Source organism: Eurytemora carolleeae, unplaced genomic scaffold, assembly GCF_000591075.1.
Source record: "Eurytemora carolleeae unplaced genomic scaffold, Eaff_2.0 scaffold1140, whole genome shotgun sequence".
Taxonomy (NCBI): domain Eukaryota; kingdom Metazoa; phylum Arthropoda; class Copepoda; order Calanoida; family Temoridae; genus Eurytemora; species Eurytemora carolleeae.
This window is the reverse complement of record NW_019397026.1, coordinates 1-23,392: the sequence shown is the minus strand read 5'-3', so window position 1 is coordinate 23,392 and position 23,392 is coordinate 1. Positions and strand designations below refer to the sequence as shown.

The following is a 23,392-nucleotide window of genomic DNA, read 5'->3' as shown; positions in this document are numbered from 1 at the left end:
AGGGACTGTAAGCGTTATTTCAAGTGATCCTCCATGCAAAGGTGGCTAGGCCCGATTTACAACGATACCATTGAAATCCTTAATCTGATTAAAAAATTTGTTTTTTTCTGACTCGATAAGTGTTATTTTTCCGTGTTCCTCCATTGTTTCTTAAAAGCAGGAACTGCGAAAATCATTTTTGCAGACAAAAGTACAAAGGCAAATTGTTCATACTTAATCTTTGTATGTAGGGTCACTTGAAATTACGCTTACAGTCCTTTAAGGAGCATCGTCTGGAATAATATCTTTAGTATTTTAAAAATTCTCTAACATGTTTAACTATTTTTACAAATAATTTAAAACCATGTATATTATCAATATTATCAACTCTTTAATATGGTTAAATGCTTGTACTTATAGGTTAGTTTGAAATTAGAATATAGCGTGCTGAACTACTCTTTAGGGATATATATATTGTATATTAAATCAGGACCGGGGGGGGCATACACAGAAATTTTCACTGATATGGNGTACTTTCCCAAAGGCATTTTCCCAAGCGGCAACTTCCCGAGTCTGTCAAGCCGCAGTTCTTGGCCCCTAGCCCGTTCTAGCCGCAGCGATCGGCCCCCTAGCCCCTCCTAGCTGCAGCACTCGGCCTCATTGCAGCCTGCGGCGCCTTAGAAGGCCTTTTGGAAGTTGACTCTTGGAAAATTGCACACTTGGGAAGTCGCCCTCGGGAAAATGCCATTGGGAAAGTACCTAACACCGGAATGTGGAAGGGGGGGGGGGCAGACAAGCATACCTCCAGTAAACATGTTCCTCCCTTTATTTCTTTTCAGAATACTTTTATTGTAAATAATCTTTTTTAATTTAATAATTATTTCATATTTTTTCAGACGATGACCATCCCTAATCACTACATCTGGTTGTACCAGGATAAATCTATTCTATATATGGTCAAGTAAGTAACTTTTAATTATGAAAAACTTATTTCAACAACTAAAATATATTTTCAAACCCAAATAAATGTAATTTTACAGCATAAACTATTCCTAGTTTAAAGGGACTGTAAGCATAATTTCGAGTGATTCACCCTTGAAACCTTTTCTAAGAAAACCACAATTCTAAATAATCAGTTTTACAAATTAGAATTATTGGTTTCTAATTTATATTTAGTATTTATTTTCAAACACAAAATACAAAATAATAATGTATGATGGTTCAGCTTAAAATAAAACACAAAAGAAAATTTATTATGAGCCAATTGAAAATATAATGCTTGATAATTTTGTATGATCGTTTTTGTTGAAACAAAGTATGCATATTGAAATCTCAACTAAATATACATTCATTGAAGTAGATAATTAGTCAGCACTTAAATAATCAAAACATTTTAAGGAATGCATTCATTGAACTTATAAATACAAATTGATTCAGCAAAAGTAACAATGTATTCTCGTTAACTGTAGTAGACTTTGACATCTACCATTAGCAAAGGGTGTGAACCCATTCTTGTTGACTGAAGTAGATTTTGAAATCTACCATTAGCAAAGGGTTTGAACCCATTCTTGTTGACTGAAGTAGATTTTGAAATCTACCATTAGCAAAGGGTGTGAACCCATACTCGTTGACTGTAGTATACTTGATCAGACAAAGGACACCGCTGTAAATGGGGCATTTCCATTTACCATCTATATGATGAAGGGTCACTTATAATTACACTTACAATCCCTTTATATTCTGACAGCTGTCATTTGAAAGGAACTGTTGTTGTGACCTCCACTTAGAAAAGGGGGTATGTCCGATTCACAACGATACTCTTTAAACTTTTTCTTATCGATAATGTGGACTACGCTGTCTCCATTGTTTCTGTCTATTTAGAGAGGAAACACGATTGAACATAAGCGATTTTCAGAAAGAAAATTATGGATATTTCATACATTATTGATCAGACAAAACTTTCAAGGATACCATTGTGAATCAGACTTGCCACTCTAGATGTGGAGAGTACCCAAAGAATCAGTTTTGTCAATTACCACTATGTCAACTGGCTTGAATTTACCACAATATACGTGAGGGAGGGGGTGCAGAGGCGCCATGATCCCCGCAAAAATGACCTCCGAGCCTCAGTAATTCTGCAAATCCTGAGGTTCGGAGGTCATTTTTGCGGGGATCATGGCGCCTCTGCACCCCCTCCCTCGTAGATTGATTGATAAACGTTTATTTCTATACGCACTTTAGGCAGGCCCCTCCCTCGTACAGTACATCCTAGTTGAGCACACTTGTTAGATTTTCATATTTTCTGGTCATTTTTTTCCGAAATGTGTACTGCAATTGCATACTGTATATTTTTGCTTGAAACCAGTTTCAAATTGTAAACAAAATCAGATATAGAGACGTAGACCAGACGTGGACTGAAGAAAAATACAATGGACAAAGATTACCTGTAAGGGGGGTAGGGTGGGAGGGTTGGGGCCCAATCATAATTATCTAATGTTTTCTAAATGGGCTTTCCAATGTCAAGATTTGGGATCGCCAATAAAAATCTTGGATCTTCGATTAAAATCCAGGAAAAGATTGGGGTCTCTAATGAAAAGATTGGGAAGATTGGGGTCTCCGATGAAAATATTGGGGTCTCTAATGAAAAGATTGGGGTCTTCGATGAAAAGATTGGGGTCTCCAATGAAAAGATTGGGGTCTTCGATGAAAAGATTGGGGTCTCCGATGAAAAGATTTGGGTCTTCGATGAAAAGATTGGGGTCTCCGATGAAAAGATTGGGGTCTCCGATGAAAAGATTGGAGTCTCCAATGAACAGATTGGGGTCTCCGGTAAAAAGATTGGGGTCTCCGATGAAAAGATTGGGGTCTTCGATGAAAAGATTGGGGTCTTCGATGAAAAGATTGGGGTCTCCAATGAACAGATTGGGGTCTCCGGTAAAAAGATTGGGGTCTCCGATGAAAAGATTGGTGTGTTCGATTGGAAATCCTGTCGCAAAAATCTATTTGAAATTGCAACTTTAAACCAAAACAATGTTGAATTTTAAACATAAGAAAAGTTTGCCCGGTCAGTTTTCATAGCAATTTTTCTAAAAATAATTTCTAGTATTTATGCATATATGTCTGTTAAAAATGAATATTATGTAAACTAAATTTGTTTTAAAAAGTCAAAATTACTAAAAATTTAAAAGGTGGTCCTAACTGTTCATTGTACATATTTGGGTCAGTTGACATGATGGTAATTTACAAAACTGATTCTTTGTGAGAGTACGTAAGCAGTCCCTTTACACTCCTGTATGCCGAGTCCATTAACGCCTGATCCAATCAGGGTTAAGTCATGTGTTTGTTGTCTATTCTGAACCAATAGAAGTAGTACGGCGGTGAAATCTATCTTTATATCTATATCTCATTATCCAATTAGAGTTATGAATCCTTCAATCAGCTCTATCAGTAAATGGAAATATTTACTTCTACTGAAACTATAGTGTTTAATCTGCTTAGGTTGACCCTAGTGTTGTCCTGTGCTATGAACTTCAAGAACTACCCTCACGACGAGCAGATCTGTAATCTCAAAATAGAATCAAGTAAGACCCATAATGCTTAAAGGGAGTGTTTGCAAAAATGATAAAGCTCATCTGACCTAACGGTTGGACCAAATTTGCCGACAATTTTTGAGAGAACCCAGGAGTTCCCTGAGAGTGACATTGGCTTACATTTGGTTTATTCCATGAAGTATTGCTATTAACCCTATCCCTGCTGGGGTACTTGAAAACCAGGATACGCTGGGGGGGGGGGGTCAATTTGCCCCCCCCCCCCTCTAAATCCCATGTTTTATGTCCAAATATGACAAATGATACATCATTAGAAAGCTCTTGTGCTCTACTTTGAGAATCTGCAAAAAAATTTGCAAATTTGCGAAAATTGAATTTTTTATCGCAAAATCCAGTTTTATAGTAAAAATGTTTGCAAAAAAAAATTTGTCCAAAAAATGACAAATTATACATTTTTGAAAAGCCCTTGACCATGCCATTTCAAATATGCAAAAATTTTTGCAAAATTTTAAATAACCTGATCTTTAATCAAGAAAAACTAAAAATGTGCAAATTTCCTTTAACAGGTTGTTTGCAAAAAATTTGCAATTTTTTTCGCAAAACTTGTGCAATCCGTTTCCTTATGTCATAGGCTTTCCTAAAAGCTAAATTTTATCAAAATCTGATAAGTGAAAGTGGGTCAAAACAAAGATTTAGTTTGTTACAGGCAAAATCAGTCATTCAGGCAGTGTGCCTGAGGACTCAGGCAGTTAGTATTAAAGCCCCGTTTTAGGCCTAAAGGGAGGGCTTTGGGTATGTAAGAAAAGTCAGAAAATTTCAACAGCCTCAGACCAATACTTTTTGAGTTATGTAAAAAAAACTACAGGGGGGGTCAAATTGACCCCCCCCCCCCCAGCGGGAATAGGGTTAAATAGGTAGCGATGTAAATTATATCTATAACGTGAGTCGTCTATTAGATATGAAATCGTGTTCCTGCGAATCGCATAAAAAAAGTTGTCAAATTGAACTTTCTTTTTCACTCCCTTTTGATTAATTTGAGCTGGTTGGAAATATTTTCGTTCTGGCGTCTATTTGAGAATTAACTTATTCAGTGCATCCTGAAAAAAAAAACAATCTTAAGTTGGAAAAATATTAACACTAGTTAATTGTTTTTTTTCTATTAAGGGTGACAAGTTTTATGATGAAAAGTACTTTATTAATAAAGTAAATTTTCCTACTTTTATATTTACTTTTTTAAAGATAGGGTTGATTTCTAGCTACCTATCCACCTGTGATTATCTATTTCAAAAATTGAATATCCGACTTGCAACGCTACCTGTAAAGTGTAAACCTTTGCCTGAAAAAATGAGATATCTATGTTTTTTAACTTAAAAAATAATAATGATTTTGAATTGCATGAATTCCTTTAAAACGGATTTATGCAATAAAGAAAACTTTGTGAGATTAATGTCATGTATAAATGGAAAATTGACAATGCCTTACTCGATTAAGGTTGCGTTGAAACAAAGCGAACAGTCCCTTTAATTATGAATTATTTCAGTTTCCCACACAACAGATGATCTAGTTTTTGAATGGGATCCTATCATGCCCCTTGATGTAGACAGTGGTATTGAGCTACCACAGTTGGAACTCACTCATAACTTTACAGGAGACTGTACAACTGCTTATTCTACAGGTATCATTTATAGTACATAGCTGTACAGGAGACTGTACAACTGCTTATTCTACAGGTACCATTTACAGTACATAGCTGTACAGGATACTGTACAACTGCTTATTCTACAGGTATCATTTACAGTACATATCTGTACAGGAGACTGCACAACAGCCTGCTCTACGTACAGGTACCATTAACTGTACATAGATGTTTGGAAGACTGTAAAACAGCTTACTGTACAAGTTACATTTACTTTACACAGCTGTAAAGGAGACTGTTAAACTGCTTATTTTACAGGTACATGAGACTAACCATGGCTGTACAGGGGGATATATTAGCTGTACAAAGTTGTACATATCTGTACAGTGGGAATCGACCCAGACCATTCTCAAAGAGTATCCGATATAACTACATAAATAAATAAGAATATAACTTTATTTCTGGCAATTGGTGGAATTATGCTATGTATCATAATTGGAGGAAATTGAGCAATTTAATAATTTGGTAAAATTATAAATCAAAATAGATTGTAAACATGGTGAGCCCCAAAATGGATTAAAAAAACGAGATTTAATTAATGAATTATTATAAAGGGGGAGTCCAGAAATGGATTGTATTGTAGGAGTCCCAAAATCAATCATAAAGAGGGAGTCCCAAAAGGGATATTTAGGAAGGAGCCCCAAAATGGATTGTTAAGGAGGAGCCCCAAAATGGATTGTACAAGGGAGAGTCCCAAAATGGATTGTACAAGGGGAGTCCCGAAATGGAGTTTAAAGGGGGAGCCCCAAAATGGACTGTTAAGGGGGAGCCCCAAAATGGATTGTAAAGGGGAGTCCCAAAATGGATTGTAAAGGGGGAGTCCCAAAATGGATTGTAAAGGGGAGTCCCAAAATGGATTGTAAAGGGGGAGCCCCAAAATGGATTGTAAAGGGGGAGCCCCAAAATAAAGGGGGAGTCCCAAAATGGATTGTAAAGGGGAGCCCCAAATAAGACTGTAAAGGGGAAGTCCCAAAATGGATTGTACAAGGGGAGTCCCAAAATGGATTGTAAAGGGGAAGTCCCAAAATGGATTGTAAAGGGGGAGCCCCAAAATGGATTGTAAAGGGGGAGCCCCAAAATGGATTGTTAAGGAGGAGTCCCAAAATGGATTGTACAAGGGGAGTCCCAAAATGGATTGTAAAGGGGAGCCCCAAAATGGATTGTAAAGGGGGAGCGCCAAAATGGATTGTAAAGGGGAGTCCCAAAATGGATTGTACAAGGGGAATCCCAAGATGGACTTTACAGGGGATGTTATGTTCCAAAATGGATTAAAAACGGGAATCAAATGATGACCAAGAAACCCCACAAAATGGACGAATGGATACATGGGATTTCCCAAAAGATTGATACACAAATTATAAACAAAGAAACTATAAAAATCTTATATTTTTTTAGGAAATTTTACCTGTCTCGAGGTCGTCTTCATGTTCAAGCGGAGACTGGGATATTATCTGTTCCACACATATCTACCTACTTGTCTTATTGTAATCATGTCATGGATATCATTCTGGATTAAGGTAGATTTTAATTCATTTTAGCAAACAAAAGTAGACTTTTATGGATAAACTTAAAAGCAGACTTTATAATGATTATATAATGATTATATAATGTATTATCAGATATTAATGGATAAAAGTATAACATGTATGGATAATACCTTTACACCTTTATATAAAGGTATAATTTTACGGATAAAACTAACCTTGTGACTTGTCCGACTAAATGTAGATTTTATAAAGTAAAAATAGAATTTAATTGAGATAAGGAGCTGGCTCCTCAAAATGATAGTCTTTCTGAATATATTTTTATCTAAAATACATTGACAAATTTCTATTGATGATTCTAAACATTTAATTAGTTAAATGTAGAAGTTTTATACATTTTTCGTCGTCATTATTTAATAATTTTGTAAATAACCATTCTTAAAACGTACCCACCCAAATGAATGATTTTAAATGTCGACTTTGCGCTCAAACTCAAAATTATACATCATTTGAAACGTTTTATATGTCTCAAATGAATCCTAAAAAATTTCTCCACAATACTACATTCACAGTTCAGCTACCATACATTGCCGGTCATTCCCTTTAACACAACTTTAAACTTTTTAGAACATGTTATGAAAAATTAGTAGATCCGAATCAAAAAGATCAGAAATATTTTTCTACTTGAAATTTTATATAATGCGTCAAATGTTTTTAAATTAAATAATGTTTTTGACACTGACGTTCTATATCATCCAATTCGTCTCTGTCATCCTTAATCAAAATTGAACTTGACACTATTTAACCTGATCTAGCTAGCGTTGTTAATCCAGTGATAACCAGCTAAACCTTAACTTTTGTTATTGAAAAATTAAATAATCGCTTTGATTAAAAGTTTCCACTTTTCCGTTGTGGCGCCATTTTATTCAACAATTTAGACCTCTGTTCTCTTTATTCAACAATTTAGACCTCTGTTCTCTTTATTCAACAATTTAGACCTCTGTTCTCTTTATTCAACAATTTAGACCTCTGTTCTCTTTATTCAACAATTTAGACCTCTGTTCTCTTTATTCAACAATTTAGACCTCTGTTCTCTTTATTCAACAATTTAGACCTCTGTTCTCTTTATGTCCTAATAAAATTCTACCTTTAAAGGAAGTGTTCGCGAAAAATGAAAAGTGGTTTAGGCTAACGTCGAAAAAAATTCGATGGTGATCGCTACTAATCTTACTTTTATCTGTTGCGTCTATAAGGAGAATATTGTTTAAAACGACTCATACCGAGGAAAGTAGCGTACATACAAAATCAGAAAGTTGCAATATTTTACATAACTCAAAGTACATGATGAAAATCAAATTTTATATTCCCTACATCTTTGCAACCTGATGGTGTACCCCTTTGAAATTTCAAAATCAGATTATTTAATCTTAAAGAATAACGTTTAAAATATCAAACGTATAAAATATAGCGTTGTAAAGATATAGGGATTATAAATATAAGTTTGTGGCGACAACTCACTTCCTTTAACCTTCAAATCTTCCTATTCTATAATGTCATTAAAGTCTCATGTTATGTGGGTAACCCTGTATATATTTGAAGCCGGAAGCTGTCCCAGCCCGAGTTACCCTGGGAGTTACCTCTCTTCTCACCCTCTCAACTCAACATGCAAACAGTCAAAAATCTCTTCCCCCTGTTTCCTATATAAAGGTATGTAGCTCCCCCCCCCCCTTTTTTAATAGAAAGCAAATTATGGCAAAGGCGGTATTCTTTTCCAGAAATTTAGCAAAATTTAATTTATTCAACTTTTCAGAAAATTTAATTTCGAAGTTTCATAAATATTGCGAAAAGTTTTATATCGGGACTTGGGCTGTAAGTTTGAAAACCTGATTCAGCTTTGAGCTGTACTTGATCCGATTCAGTTTTGATTTGAACTTGATCTGATTCAGCTTTGATCGAGAATTCGATCTGATTCAGCTTTGATCTGAATCTTATCTAAACTTGATCTGAACTTGATCTGATCTTGATCAGAACTTGATCAGAACTTGATCTGAACTTGATCTGAACTTGATCAGAACTTTATCTGAATTTGATCTGAACTTGATCAGAACTTGATCTGAACTTGATCAGAACTTAATCTGAACTTGATCTGAACTTGATCAAAACTTTATCTGAATTTGATCTGAACTTTATCTGAACTTGATCAGAACTTGATCTAAACTTGATCTGAACTTGATCAGAACTTGATCTAAACTTGATCTGAATTTTATCTAAACTTGTTTTGAATTTGATCTGAACTTGATCAGAACTTGATCTAAACTTGATCAGAACTTGATCTGAACTTGATCAGAACTTGATCTAAACTTGGTCTGAACTTGATCAGAACTTGATCTGAACTTGATCTGAACTTGATCTGAACTTGATCAGAACTTTATATGAACTTGATCTGGACTTGATATGATCATGATCCGATATTGATCTGAACTTGATCTGAACTTAAGCCGAGTAAAAGCGTCACACTGATTTAACTGTGCGGTCCTTGTCCCAACCAGCTGCCACTTAATATCCCAATTTCACCATTTTAACATCAATTTTTTGTTTTTTCTCTTTTATACTTTTTTGTCGTTGTCGTTGTTTAAATGAAAAATAGAACAAGACAATTCTTAAAGTTTAAAGATTATTGAATCATATAGGTCAAAGAGCAGGTTTTTTTCTAATTTAAGGATCCGAACCCACCTTGCCCTGGTTAATCCAGGGTGGCTCGGATCATTTCCAGATCAGAGTCCCCTGTCCCTACCTCTGGGACCCGGGTAGAATTTATTATCTTATTATCTTGTTGTTAAAAAAACTCAAAATTTATTAAAAAATACAACGATAACACAGAAATATTTACGTCCTCCATTGTAAACAAATCAGTTAGAATTCATCAATTTAAGAGTCGAATATACAGGGTGTCTAAATAAACATGGGAATCGAGAGACGACTTGAAAGTCGTCTTTGATTTCTGATATTTAATGCATGGCAAAGAAAGTAAACAAACGAGGCTGCATGTCTGACGAACTTTTCATAAAGTGATAAACCTTTAGTGTAACTTAAAAATTTACGTAGATATTATATATAAGACAATTTTGATTTAATAAATTGAAATTTGTATATGCAAATTTCGCAATATCTCCGACAATTTTGAAGATACAAAAATGATGGACCACATTTTGAAAATCTCAAGACCAGGCGTTTTCGATATTAGATGTTTAAGCTGGAATACTGCAATAGTTGTGCTCATTAAAAAATGCCGCATGGTTCGAAGACGATATTAAAGTCGTCACTGAATTCACGTGTTTATTGGGACACCCTGTATAAGGGAAATGCTGGAGGAAGAGGGGGGTGTAGTCCTAAAAGCACTTCTCAACGTATTAAAAATAATTTTTGCATTAATCTGACTGCCTGTTTACTATTCTTTATTATTCTCTTTAGTATCAAACAACTTAACAATTCTGGAAGATGACATTTTAAACTATTTACCAACTGTCATGTTTCGTGGGACACCCTGTATTTAAAGTGCTGCATTTCATTTTTAGGGAAGAGTCATGCAATATTTCTCGATCAGTTTAAATAGAAATTTATTTATTTTAAAACTTTGAATATTTGATTCAAATAATAGTTCGAAACTTTTGAATTTAGATTTCCAATGTCAGACTTTAATAAATTGGAGCCACGTCTCAACTCCGCCAAAAACCAGTTTAAATTGAGCGCCGGCTTAAATCTTGAAAAATTTAATACAATTTTAAGTGAAGTCAACCATATTTGAGCCGTGGCTTAAAATTAAACAGCGGCTCAAATTCTTTAAATTCGGCCTCAGATTAAGCTTAAAAACTATGGAACAAGATGAGGATTAAAGATATTGAAAAAAAAAATTTTTTCAAACAAGTTTTTATTTCATTTCATATATTGTATTTGAAGCAAAACCTTTTATTACAAAAATATTTTTTATTCTTTGTAAGAAAAATCTTAAACCTAAATGTAAATAAACATTTTATTTATATAAACATGATTTTCAGACGGCCATCTTGGAAATAGTTCTGTGGCTTGTTTATTTCTTCATTTCCGCCGGATATGACTTAGCTCAGCTTTTTACTTAATCTTTTAAATGTAAATACTTACAGAGAAGGTTTTTATAGGTTTATCGTGGTATATCAAGATTTTTATTAATTTAAACTTTTCATATTTTTGTTTTAATAGATTTTTTTCTCCGTTTTAAAGCTTTTAATATATGAAAAACATTTTGAATACAAAACGAAGTTCTAAAAAATTATGAATATTTTTTTACAAATATTGCAATACTTAAAAATAAAGCTCTGCGGTTGCTGTTGAACCAGATTTAGAGGCAGGATTCTACAACGTAGTTAAGAATTAATCATAATACCATTTCTTTCTTTCTCTAATTAAAAACTGATTCAACTTCTCAGATAAATATTTTTGCTCTCAACCCGTGGGTTTTACGTTTTTAACAATATATTTTACAACAACAAAAAATATAATTTCAGGGGTTGAAACAAAAATTGTATTATAAAATATTTATGTTTTCAATTTCATTGGTTAAAAACATTTTTTGTTAAAATCTTTTTTCATTTTTTATTCTAAAATGCAAAGATTCTAGCTGATACTCGTACAACCGCTATATATATTATTTTCTAATTTCCGTATTTTATAAAAGCATACAGTTTCAGGATTACTTTTTAAAATAACAATAAAATTAATTTAAAATAATAAAATAGGAAAATTAAAATTACCAATAAAAGCGGTTGGCTGGGAGAATAAAGTGGTCAGCTGGGAAAATAAAGTGGTCAGCTGGGAAAATAATGCCGTTAGCCGGGAGAATAAAATGGTCAGCTGGAACATAAAGCGATAAACTGTGACAGAAAATTGTCAGCAGGGATTAATAAAGTAATCAGCGGTCAGCCTGGAAATTAGAGTGGGTTTAAACAAAATTTTAAAAAGTTAAGCCAGGATGAGGAAAACTTAAAAAGGGATTACAAGGGGATGTTAAGTTTTTTATCTATTTCTAGATTTTAAATATATTTTGATTGTAGGCTATCGACGTATTTATGTCCGGGTGCACTGTGTTCGTGTTCCTCTCTCTCATGGAGTATGCTCTCGTCAATGTAGTCATGGGAGACATTGCAGATATAGGTAATATATGGGAGATATTGCAGATATAGGTAATATATGGGAGATATTGCAGATATAGATAATATATGGGAGATATTGCAGATATAGGTAATATATGGGAGATATTGCAGATATAGGTAATATATGGGGGATATTGCAGATATAGGTAATATATGGGAGATATTGCAGATATTGTTATATATTCTAGTCTAGGAGTATACTCTAGTTAATATATGGATAAAGTCATGAATTTAAAATGTCAAAAATCAAAAACTTGCCTTGCCGGTATACAAACATACTAAATTTGAGGTCTTGATTTATAAACATATCAAGAAGTAGTTGAATAGGTAAACAACTACTTGAATGTGACCGACAGTAGTTAGATAACCTCATGTCAATTCAACTAATCGGCATAATTATTGAATTCAGTCGCTAAAACTAAGCGCTATACCAAACCAGAAGTGTTGCCCTCAGAATGTGTATTTGAGGAGTGGTATCCAGAGTAAGATCAAACTAAAACAAAATGCCAGGTTTAGGAATATTTGAATATATTTGAACAATTCAAATGGACTCTAAATCCTTTATGCATTATGCAGAGCTATTCTACAATGTCGATCGTATGAATTTTGAAATAAAATCGTAAATATAATCTTAGAAAAGAAGAAAAGTGTTGGTATATCCAGTATTCTTATGAACTCTAGATCCCCCGGTCTACACCTTACACCACCCATTAACCAGGTTAATAATTATAATAATATTATAATAATAATAATGGTATTTATTTATTTTTGTAGGAGAAAATTTTGGCAGATTTAATGCAGGAACAGGATAGAAAAGAGCAAGAGGTATCTATCTATCTATCTATCTATCAATATATCTATCTTGCTATCTATCTATCTATATATCTATCTATCCATCTATCTATTACTATCTCAAAACATAGATTCCTATAGATAAAGATTTATTTAAAGGAAAAAGTTGCATATTATTTACTGCGCTAAATTTGGAAATATGTCCTTTAAGTTAGAAATTGTATTCACCGCACGTTCAGGGGTTCTCTTGGGTAATTTTGAATTCCTAGTTCAAACATAATTAACAATTTTCGGAAAACTCATATTGAGAATTAAACTTAAATATTATAATTAGCCATTGAAAAATTTAATACAATTGTGACAAAATAATTGTATAAGTATAAAATATAAATCTTTCTTAAAGTGAATTTAATTAAGTTAAAATCATAGGAAAGAACGTATTTGGATTTCAGTCTATGAAACAAAAACGCAAAGAAAAGTTGAAAATCAATTAAAATCCTTGAAAAAAGTTACATTCTTTTTATAAAGGTAGTTTTTTGCAGTACGCCATACCATACCAAAACGTCTTTGTTATTTAAGCTACATATCTAAGATTTTAAAAACTCATAAAAAATTTATATTAAAACGCAATTATGTGTCATTATCACATTTATATGAAATTATGTCAAAAAGCAGAAAAAGTTTTAACATTTAATCGACATTATTTTCGCTGATTTCTTTAAAACATCACTAGCACCATTACCATTATGAAGTTTTAGGTCTGAAATTTTTTTAATAATGGCTGCCCTCAGATTATTCGGCTTCGATCTATGTAATGCATGCCTCCTTATCTTTACTGTATTGGGAGAGATCCTGGTTTAAAGTCAAACAAGTCTAAACAATTCATAATTCATGTTGACCCTTTGAATGCTTTTTTTTGTATTTGCTCTTTTATACTTTGCTGTCGGGATTTGTATTTAAAAATGTTAATTATATAAAGTGTTTTACACCATTGAATAAGATTACGATACAAGACATACGTAATATACAGTTCTATGTGCCCCTCCCAAGCTATACATAGATTCAGACCCCCCACCCCCTCCTCCCGATCCCAGTCTTTTAAGGGTTAAAACAAGCGGTGAGCTTTGAGAATTTCTAATGTTTTAAATTTAATTATCTGTTGAAACTAAAAGGATTAAGTTGAACAGCTCAGATCAAGTTTGCTGTGTTTTTGAGGAAAATAAAGAATGTAAAATGTGAATAAGAAAATAATCCTTTAAATTAAAGTGACCTTTCTTTTATGGATTAGCTTGTTCGATTCAATACGGCACCTATCACCCATTTAAACAAAAAAGACAAAAACTTCCCTTTTTTACTTTCTGAAAGTTGACAATTTTTCAATTTCAGTATCTCCATCAAAGCCAAAAAGATGTTTCATTGTCATTTTTATGGCGCTAGTGGGCGCTTGTGAGGTTTAATAAAAAAATTCAAAAAAGCACTTTGGGAAAAAGCGAAATGATATGTTCTCATTTATTGACAAATATCTACACAAAACACAGGTTTATACGTCTACTGCTCAAAATCATTGGAATTCAGTAGTAATCCAGACAAAAAAATTTAAGCAAAAAGTCTTAGTTTTTTTTTTAAATGTGGACTCAAAATTGTTAAAAATTCTAATTTCTAAAAGATAAAAAGTGCAATCATATGATTAAGTTCTTTGTCTTTTGTAAATTTTAGGAAATCAAAGAAGACTTTCAAGTCGGTGGAATTAATTTCATGTATATTGAGATACTCTATAGCAGGCTGATAATGGAATGGGTTTCTACAGTGAGATGAAGCTGGAAGGGTCTATGGAATCAGACACAAACGGTAAATAGTCGCCATTTTGGATTTTTTAAACTAGTCGTCTTTGTTTAGTCTCGATTCTTCAATCTCAAAAATTCAGATAAAATCATTATTAATATTTAAAAATGTAATATTTGTTGTGACTAGCTTTAAGATATTTATCGTCTGCAGTTTTCTCTCAGCATAAAAAAAATGTTTTTGCGAATTGGTTATTTCACCAATAATTAACTATTTATAACACTGCTATTTTGGTTTGTAGTGTTATTAAGTTTTTGGACAGAAATTTTCTCTTCCTTGAGATGGTTCAAGGCGAGAACCTTCGAAATATATTGAAAAATATATCCCAAAAACTTTATAGCACGTCGTTTCAAAATGAAAGTTTTATAGGTAATTTTATGAAACGTTTGAGTACTTGTCTTATTTTAATGGCTATTTCCAAATTAAATAAGCTTTGAAACAAAGCAGAAGTAAAACAATAAAGTTGATTACATTTTCATTTTCATTTCAATTTTGAAAAAAAATATTTTGGAAATATCCTAAATTCTTTGGAGAAATCCGGGAACCAATCAAACCTTTATAGCATGGTGCTATAATGTACACTTAATTTAACTTTATAGCACGATGATTACTTTATAGCACGTTGCTATAGTATACAGCTAATTTAACTTTATAGCACGATGATTACTTTATAGCACGTTCATTATGAAATTCACGATAAAGTGAGTAAGAAGGATAAATTACACCATAGTTTAATGAAGATATTTGTTACTCAATTAACTCCTAATTGCAAAATAAATCGATATTTTAAGAGTAATTGCAATTAATTTGATACACCACAGAAAAAAATATTCGAAGGTAAAAAGTAAGGAATTATTTGTGATGTCGCAAGATTTTAACCTGTATTTTGAGTATTACTTTAAAATTTAATTAATTTTAAGTATTAAGATTGTAAAAGAAATTGTTGTGTTTGATGAAATTAATTCTAACGAGTGAGGTGAGAATGAAAATAATGCTAAGCTTGACTAAACTGATGTTTGTTTGTGTCCAAAACGTCAAAACGAGTAAACCGACAAAGCTAAAATCAAAACGTGTAAACCGACTCAGCTAAAATCAAAACGTGTAAACCGACACAGCTAAAATCAAAACGTGTAAACCGACTCAGCTTAAATCGAATGTGTGGTAACTAACATGACCCCTGGCCAGGCAACAATTTGGAATTCCACCATCAACATTTTTATATTGTTTTTTTTTTCTTTAAAAGTTTTACGAAAAAATTGCCGTCAAAGAAACACTTAAGTTACTATGCTTCCAGAGCTGAAAACTTAAGAATGTGATATCCTTAATCCCGATCTGTTAATTAATCTGAGCTGGGAACTTTTAAATGGTGGATATCGGAATCAATGCTTGATACACTCTTTTTCTTAATCTCCAGATTAAATAATGCTTGGTTTCTTCTTTATATTAATCTCCAGATGTATTTGCCGAATGGGATTGAGGATATTCCATTCTAAAGTTTTCAGCTCAGGAGATTAAATTCATGAGGAGAACAAGCAATATTTAATCTGGAGATTAAGGAAAAGAGTGGATTAAGCATTAATCCCGATATCCACAATTCAAAAGTTTCCAGCACTGGGCGCTTTTTTGGTTTTTTTTCGCGGATTTAACGATTTTTTTTCGTGGACTTCTAAATATCGGAATTTTTTGAGAAACATTTTTTTATATTCCGACTATCCATAAACCTACAACGGGGTCATGTCCCACAAAAAATTTGAGTTGGTTCCTTTATCGGGATACAATCAAAGCAACCAACCAAACGCAAAGTATATACCTATAAAGACTGCAGATTTGCGATAAAAGTGTTGCCTAGTCAATATTAAATTAGAAAATCTGTTATTTTCCTAATTTGTTGACTTATCCTACAATATTCTTCTGTTAATATGAAACATGATTTAGTATTCTGAAGATAGAGCTACTGCATTGCCGTGGTATATTTATTTTATAAAATTACTCTCCATCATGGACACATTGCTCAAATGTGACCAAAAACACATTTGATTATTATTATTTTAAAACTACGATATTTGCTATTTTTCTCTAAAAAAGTCGGCCCGCTAATCTTATAATCTAAAAGTAAAACTAAGCACATTCACGTGGTTCTTCTTCAAACAAAGCTTGAGGCAAATTGGTTCCAGGGTTTATAAGTTATAATCTGACAAACAAACAAACAAAGATTACTACTTTATGTATATATAAAGATACAATATACATTTACTTTATAGTTCATATCCTGTAATAATATGAACTATATCATATTTTTAGTATTGTATAAAAAATACTAAAAAGATATGATATAACAGGTTCTTAGAATTTCGTATACATGGGTTACCCACAAAGGATCAGATTTCAAGGACGATAGTTTATCGCATTAAAAGTTCCTTTAGTCCAAAGCAAGCTTCAAATCGTCATATTTTCAAGTTTTGGGTCAATTTTTACAATCTCGTACTTACCTTGTACATTACAACAGCTAGATTTGGTAGATTTTCTGATATAATTCTGGTGGATTTCAGAAATTTCCAAAATATTTGTTTAACTCTTTACTTTATAAATTCAAAACATATTTTCGAACAAAATCTTCCCATGCCATCCATTCCAACCGGAATAAGAAAATGGCTTCAGCTTGGAATACCGGAAATGCATGTTTTGTCAAAATAAGAAATATTTCTTCAAATTTTTAGAATACAAAATGTCTCATGCACAAAACAAGTTTATGTTTATCGCCAGAAATTGTATGCAAACATTTGCAATAAATTTGCATTAGTATAATTTAAACTTTTATACCGCCCTTTAAAAAGTATAAATTTACAAAGGTAAAAATATAATTTTCTTTTAAAACTTTTATTTGCAAAAATGTTTTATAATATTTGCCACTGTTTTCTGAAAACTTAAGGAAGCAGATTCTTTGAGTATTGAAATCAAAATTGTGTTTGAATATTTAGTCGCTAACACCAAATAGATTATCTAGTACAATAGATGGCAACAGAGAAATGTATCAAATATACACGACGTCACAAGTGTCAAATATAACAAGGAAAACAAAATTTTCTCACATTAGTCGACATGTTTTCCAAGATTAAATAAAAAAGTGTAAAACCAGAAACTAAAGAACACATAAAATTACACTTATTTTAATGTAAGATAAGCACTTCATTTCAAAATTATCACTATTATTGATAATTTTGTACGACACAAAAACTTAATTGACACTTGTGACGTAAAAATACAGCTGTAATGAGAGTTTACAAATTCTACGGTGCCATGTAATGTATTAGAATCTATTTCGCTAACACTGTTTAATGTTTCATTATACGTTGACATGAATATAATAGTATATACAAGCAATGAAATAAAGGAAATGTTTACCAATTTGAAAAATAAATAGCACTCGATTTCTTAGAGACAGGTCCCTGAGGATCAGAAATCTCTGAATGGAAACTGGTGGTTTAATACAACCCCTAGTTCCAAAAGTTGGAGTTATATTTTGTGTGTTTATAAAAAAGGGAACATCCCCTTTAATCTAATTTTTTTAGGAAGCCACTGTCTTCATCGTAGTGTACAACTTGGGCCTCATCGGTCAATCTACAACTCAAAACTAAAGGTTTGAACTTTATCTTTCTCAAAATATTTTTTATTAGTGAAATTAAACAAAATTGCAGTGTTCTGTTTTTTAAATTTTTTTTTACACACAAATACAGAAAATAACCGATAGCATTTTGTTTGGTTTAAAATTCGGTGATCGTGATGGATAAAACCTCTATAGAGTAAAAAAAGTAGATGTTAGTTCCACATTTATTGAAAATGTATTTCGGTCTGGGTTGACCCTCGCCAGTTCTTGAGATTGTTTCTGTCACGAAGATTAAAAAGATTTGGTTTGATCCTTTCGCAAAACACTAATCCGCCTCTGTCACGCTAAATCTTAACTTTAATCCGTTTCCATCGGAAAAAGTCATTAAAAAACACTCATTAAAAAAAATTTTATAAAATATTTAGAAACCTTGGCGCTGTAGCTAAGCGCAGTATTAACCAAAAGTTCGGTCCTCAGGCTTATAAGTTCTTTGATTGTGGTGTTTGTCTCCGGCTTAAACAATATGGCTTCTCAAATATTGGAATGTTAAAGATAAAATATGTCGAAAGAAATATTTAATTTAATAGATAATTTTTTCTCTTTTTTAGTTTTTGACAAAAAATATTGAAATCTTTAAGTCAAAAAGTAAGAGGAATCATTTTAAAACTTGACAATTGCAATTTTTAAATTATTTTTAATTTTTTTACATTTAACTTGTCTTCACTCTTCTTCACAGATAAAAATACAAACTTTATTTTAATAAAATTAAGTAAATTTTATTTAATTTAGAATATTTTAAATTACTTATAAAATGAATAATAAAAAAAATATAGCCCCATTTCTTTAAACCTTTTTTTTCTTAAAGAGAGTGTTGGCGAAAAATTAAAGTGGGTATAAGCTTACGGTGAACAATAATCGCTTTTGATCACTACTAATCTTACTTTTATCTATTGTGTCTATAAGGAGAAAATTGAAAAAAACGATTCATGCTGAAGAACGTAGTGGCCTTACTTATTCAGAAAGTTGCAAAATTCAACACGGATCGTAAATAATCAATTTAGTTCAAAACAAATCATTAAGATATTACAAACAATAGTCATCGATTACTTTTCGACGCATTCATATGTAGTTAATATTTCATAATATTTTTGATTTTATTTTTTAAATAATATTTCGCTGGCGCTGGATTTTCGAACATTCCTGGTAAATATGAAAATGCCGTCTTCATTATCAAAATTCCTCGAAACTGGAATAAATTTTTCAAAAGTAACTATCAGATCAAAAAAATGACAAAAATGGTTAAAAGAACCTTGTTTAAGATCTAAATAAAAGAATCTAATTTTTCTCAAATTTATTGATTGAATTTCTTTTATAGTTTCGTGTCATTTATTTAGATTGAGTGCCATCATGTCCGATAAACGAATGAAAACGCATAAAAATTTCAACCTAAAACGTTATTTGAAAATATCAGAAGCAAGGTTTTAAAATTACCTAATTCAAACTTTGATTATTTGATCTAGCGGAATTCAAAGCTTTAACATATCATAAGTTTACGAGCTTGAGTTTGTATAAACTCACTTAATTTATTGTAAAAACACCTCTCAAATATTAAGTCCAATAAATGCTTTAAAACAGACAAAAAGTAAATGTGAAATTGTTCAATATTTTGTTTCTTCTCCAGCATTAATTCTGTTTTAAAAAAATTTGAATATGCGTTAATCTTGAAGTTTTCAGTCTTCTCTAAGAAATAAAATTTTGAAATTTTAAATATAAAAATATTTGATATTTTTAGTAATTTTGAAATACTTTTAAAAATGTCGCTAAATGTCTCCGCAACTGTACTTTTCAACCTGCCATCATCTAAAAATTCTCTTTGCGGCATTGTGCGTCATTTTATATCGATTGGATAAAGACAAGGAAGTAAACACTCGGAATTGCGAAATCCAAAAAATCGCTTATTTAACAGCAAAAGTTTTTGCCTGCCAAATAATGACAAAAAAATCGCTTAAATTCAACAAAAAATGGTTTATTTGGCAGGAAACTTTGGATTACTGCCAATCAAACGATTTTTTGTTGTGTATTAGGAATTTTTTATTGTTCAATTGGCAGCCAGTCCAACTTTTTCTGTCAAATAAGCGATTTTTTTTATTTTATAATTTAGAGTGAAGAGTCAACTAACAAGTTTTCCGATCTCAAGGTTTAAAGGTTTCTGTTCTCAAGGTTTAAAGGTTTCTGTATTCAAGGTTTAAAGGTTTCTGTTCTCAAGGTTTAAAGGTTTCTGTTCTAGCATTTTTAACATTTCAACTTTTTATTAATTACTTTAGGACGAGTTGCTGGAGAAAGGGCATCCTCAAATATCTAAACATTCCCCGTTCCTCCCTCCTCCTCCTCCTCCACCCCACTACATTAAAAACCAGTATCCAACCATCATCAAAGCAAATCCTCAGGTATATTTTTAAAAGCATTGGAGAGCCTAAACTCTTTTCAAATTGTTCGATTTTGCTTTGTGAATTTTGTGAATTGTGCAAAAAGAAACCTGAAATTATTTTCAAAAAACCCTAGATTTTACATTTTACAAAACCTCGTTGGATTTAATCAGATTTGATACAAAGTAAAAAATGTTGGACTCTGTATGACTTGTTCAATCTTTGGACATAAAAATTACCCCAAAAAAATAATTTAGACCGTTTGACTTAATCTCTCAGTTTCCCCATTCTGTTGCTCGGAAAAGTGCAGATTTGTGTGGATTTGTGCAGAATTGCCCGGAATTGTGCAGAATTGTCCGGAATTCCTCTGAATGGCGCGGAATTGAATGGAATTGTGTGGAGTTACTCGGAATTGCACGGAATTGTGCAAAATTGCCCGGAACTGCTCGGAATTGCATGGAATTGCATGGAATTGGCTGGAATTGCATGGAATTGTTTGGAATTGTAAATTAACTCACAGTTGCGCGCAAGTATAATCCATTTGCGTTAAAAACCCTATTTAATATCTGTCATAATTTAAAAATTGAAAAATGATATTCAAGGATGCGCATGCAAAGCGGCAGAAAGAGATTCGAGACTTGATGAAGAAGCGAAGAGAGAAAGCGGTGCTAGTTGATAGAATATCCAGGTTAAAATCACAGATTAACACTCATCTTAAGCTCTACCTTGATAGGCAAAGCAGGTCTATGTGTCCCGGTGCGCCATGCTACATTTCCACGAAAGGTTTTTTAACTGCCATCTAACAGCCACCTGTCGCATATAATACCCATTCCGGGGTTAAGTTTTACATTTTTTAAATAAATGCTCTAACTTTCAACATAAAACATAAAAATAGTCTATTTTAAAAGGTTTTGTAATTGGTATCCGAAGTATATTCCTGAATATGATGTGTACTGTGTACTTCAGTTGTACACAATAGACTCTGCTGTGGAAAACATCACATCTTCTAGCCTTTAATAGATCTCTATTCTCTTATCTCTAGCTATAACATTCACAAACAACCACAAAATATAAATACAGGGACGTATTTCCTGCCCTATTCAGTATTCATTACTCTTCAAACATTTGTTAGAGATTAACTGCAATAGACGACCATCGGTTGCATCCCTTCGTAGTGCGTATTCCCTGCGTTACACATAAAAATCGAGCAGTATTTTGACGATTACTTCTTTTAAACTTAAGTTAAAACCAAGCGCGTCGCATCTTTATAATGTAAATATCTTGTGCTACAAAAAAAGTTTAAGCAAGTTTTTGAGGAAAACCCAAAGGCCAAAGCATTGCAGCACTTCAATTTCAAAGTCAAGTCTAAAACTTTAATGGCAAAACTTGGCGCCGTGACAAACTCCTGAAAGACAAACTCCTGAAAGACAAACTCCGGAAAGACAAACTCCTGAAAAGACAAACTCCTGAAAGACAAACTCCTGAAAGACAAACTCCGGAAAGACAAACTCCTGAAAAGACAAACTCCTGAAAGACAAACTCCTGACGAGACAAACTCCTGACGAGACAAACTCCTGACGAGACAAACTCCTGAAAATAAAAAATTCTGAAATACAAACTCCATAATATCAAATTTAAAAAATGTTTCACAATTTATATTTGATCTAGCCGCAGCGCTCGGCCCAGAAAGTGTCGACACTTAACCTAACCCATGGCCGCAGCGCTCGGCCCACTAGCCTGTCCTAGCCGCAGCGCTCGGCCCAGAAAGTGTCTCAACCTAACCTAACCCTAAATAATAAAAAATAAATAATAATAAATTTGCTGGTTATTCTGATCATTGTAATACTTTGCTGCTAGAAGCATATTCAAATTACTAAAGATTGAGAATTTTTTCTAGAATATTTGCGGATTTTTCTTCTAAAGTTTATGAATTTTATCAAATTTCATTCAGAGAAAAATTTCATAATTTCAGGAGTTTGTCTTTCAGGAGTTTGTCTCGTCAGGAGTTTGTCTCGTCAGGAGTTTGTCTTTCAGGAGTTTGTCTTTCCGGAGTTTGTCTTTCCGGAGTTTGTCTTTCAGGAGTTTGTCTTTCAGGAGTTTGTCACGGCACCGCAAAACTTTTGAATTGTCTTTATCTGCAGTTTCCAATTTCTAATCTGCATCCCATATCTGTATATCTTTTGAAGTGCACAACCTGTCAACATGTTAACAACTTCATAACATAGATTTTAACATTATAAAATATTTTTAAATTTTATATTTTTTTCAATTTTTCAGGTGGCTGTTCCCAACCAGTTTTATTTTGCTGAATATAGTGTATTGGGCACTTTTTGGCGACCATGATTTGTGGTAATAATAACATCAAGAAGTGACAAAAATAAACACAAAAAAGTGACAATTTAAAGATTATAAACAAGATGGATTAAAGTGACCAAAGATAACCCCTGTGAACCTGAAAAATTATTTACCTATTTAACAAAACAAAAAGAATGCTCCTGGTAACCTGGAGTGGAGGTTTAGATAAAAAATCTTTAAAAAAATTTTTTTTTTTGACTACTTCCTTAAAAACAAAATCTATGAATTTGGAATAAATGAAACAATGAAAAATGCAAGAAAAAGTATAAGTTCAGCGGAACCTATCCCTACAGCTGTGTGGACTGTACAGTACTGTACTGTACTTTACTGTACTGTTTGTTCCTGTTCTGTACTGTACTGTACTGTACTGAACTGTACTGTACTGTTCTGTACTGTACTGTACTGTACTGTACTGTACTGTACTGTACTGTACTGTACTATTTTACCGTACTGTACTGTACTTTCCTGTACTGTACTGTC

General features: G+C 32.5%; 1 protein-coding gene across 2 annotated transcripts in view; it reads left to right on the top strand.

Annotated features, from left to right (window-relative positions):
- The window catches only part of LOC111711234 (glycine receptor subunit alpha-4), a 45,962-nt gene extending 22,689 nt beyond the window's left edge, over window positions 1-23,273 (top strand). The window contains exons 8-20 of one of the 2 annotated variants that reach the window (XM_023485529.1): window positions 876-940; window positions 3,478-3,560; window positions 5,068-5,202; window positions 6,619-6,740; window positions 8,307-8,414; window positions 11,795-11,894; window positions 12,529-12,611; window positions 12,668-12,718; window positions 14,467-14,533; window positions 18,097-18,164; window positions 20,456-20,578; window positions 21,160-21,245; window positions 22,835-23,273. In XM_023485529.1, the coding sequence (XP_023341297.1) occupies window positions 876-940; window positions 3,478-3,560; window positions 5,068-5,202; window positions 6,619-6,740; window positions 8,307-8,414; window positions 11,795-11,894; window positions 12,529-12,611; window positions 12,668-12,718; window positions 14,467-14,533; window positions 18,097-18,164; window positions 20,456-20,578; window positions 21,160-21,245; window positions 22,835-22,910 (1,167 nt within the window). In that variant the 3' untranslated portion in view covers window positions 22,911-23,273. Of the gene's footprint in view, window positions 1-875; window positions 941-3,477; window positions 3,561-5,067; window positions 5,203-6,618; window positions 6,741-8,306; window positions 8,415-11,794; window positions 11,895-12,528; window positions 12,612-12,667; window positions 12,719-14,463; window positions 14,534-18,096; window positions 18,165-20,455; window positions 20,579-21,159; window positions 21,246-22,834 lie in introns of both variants that reach the window. The other variant, XM_023485528.1, reaches the window with a different exon arrangement.
- Window positions 23,274-23,392: the final 119 nt, after the last annotated feature.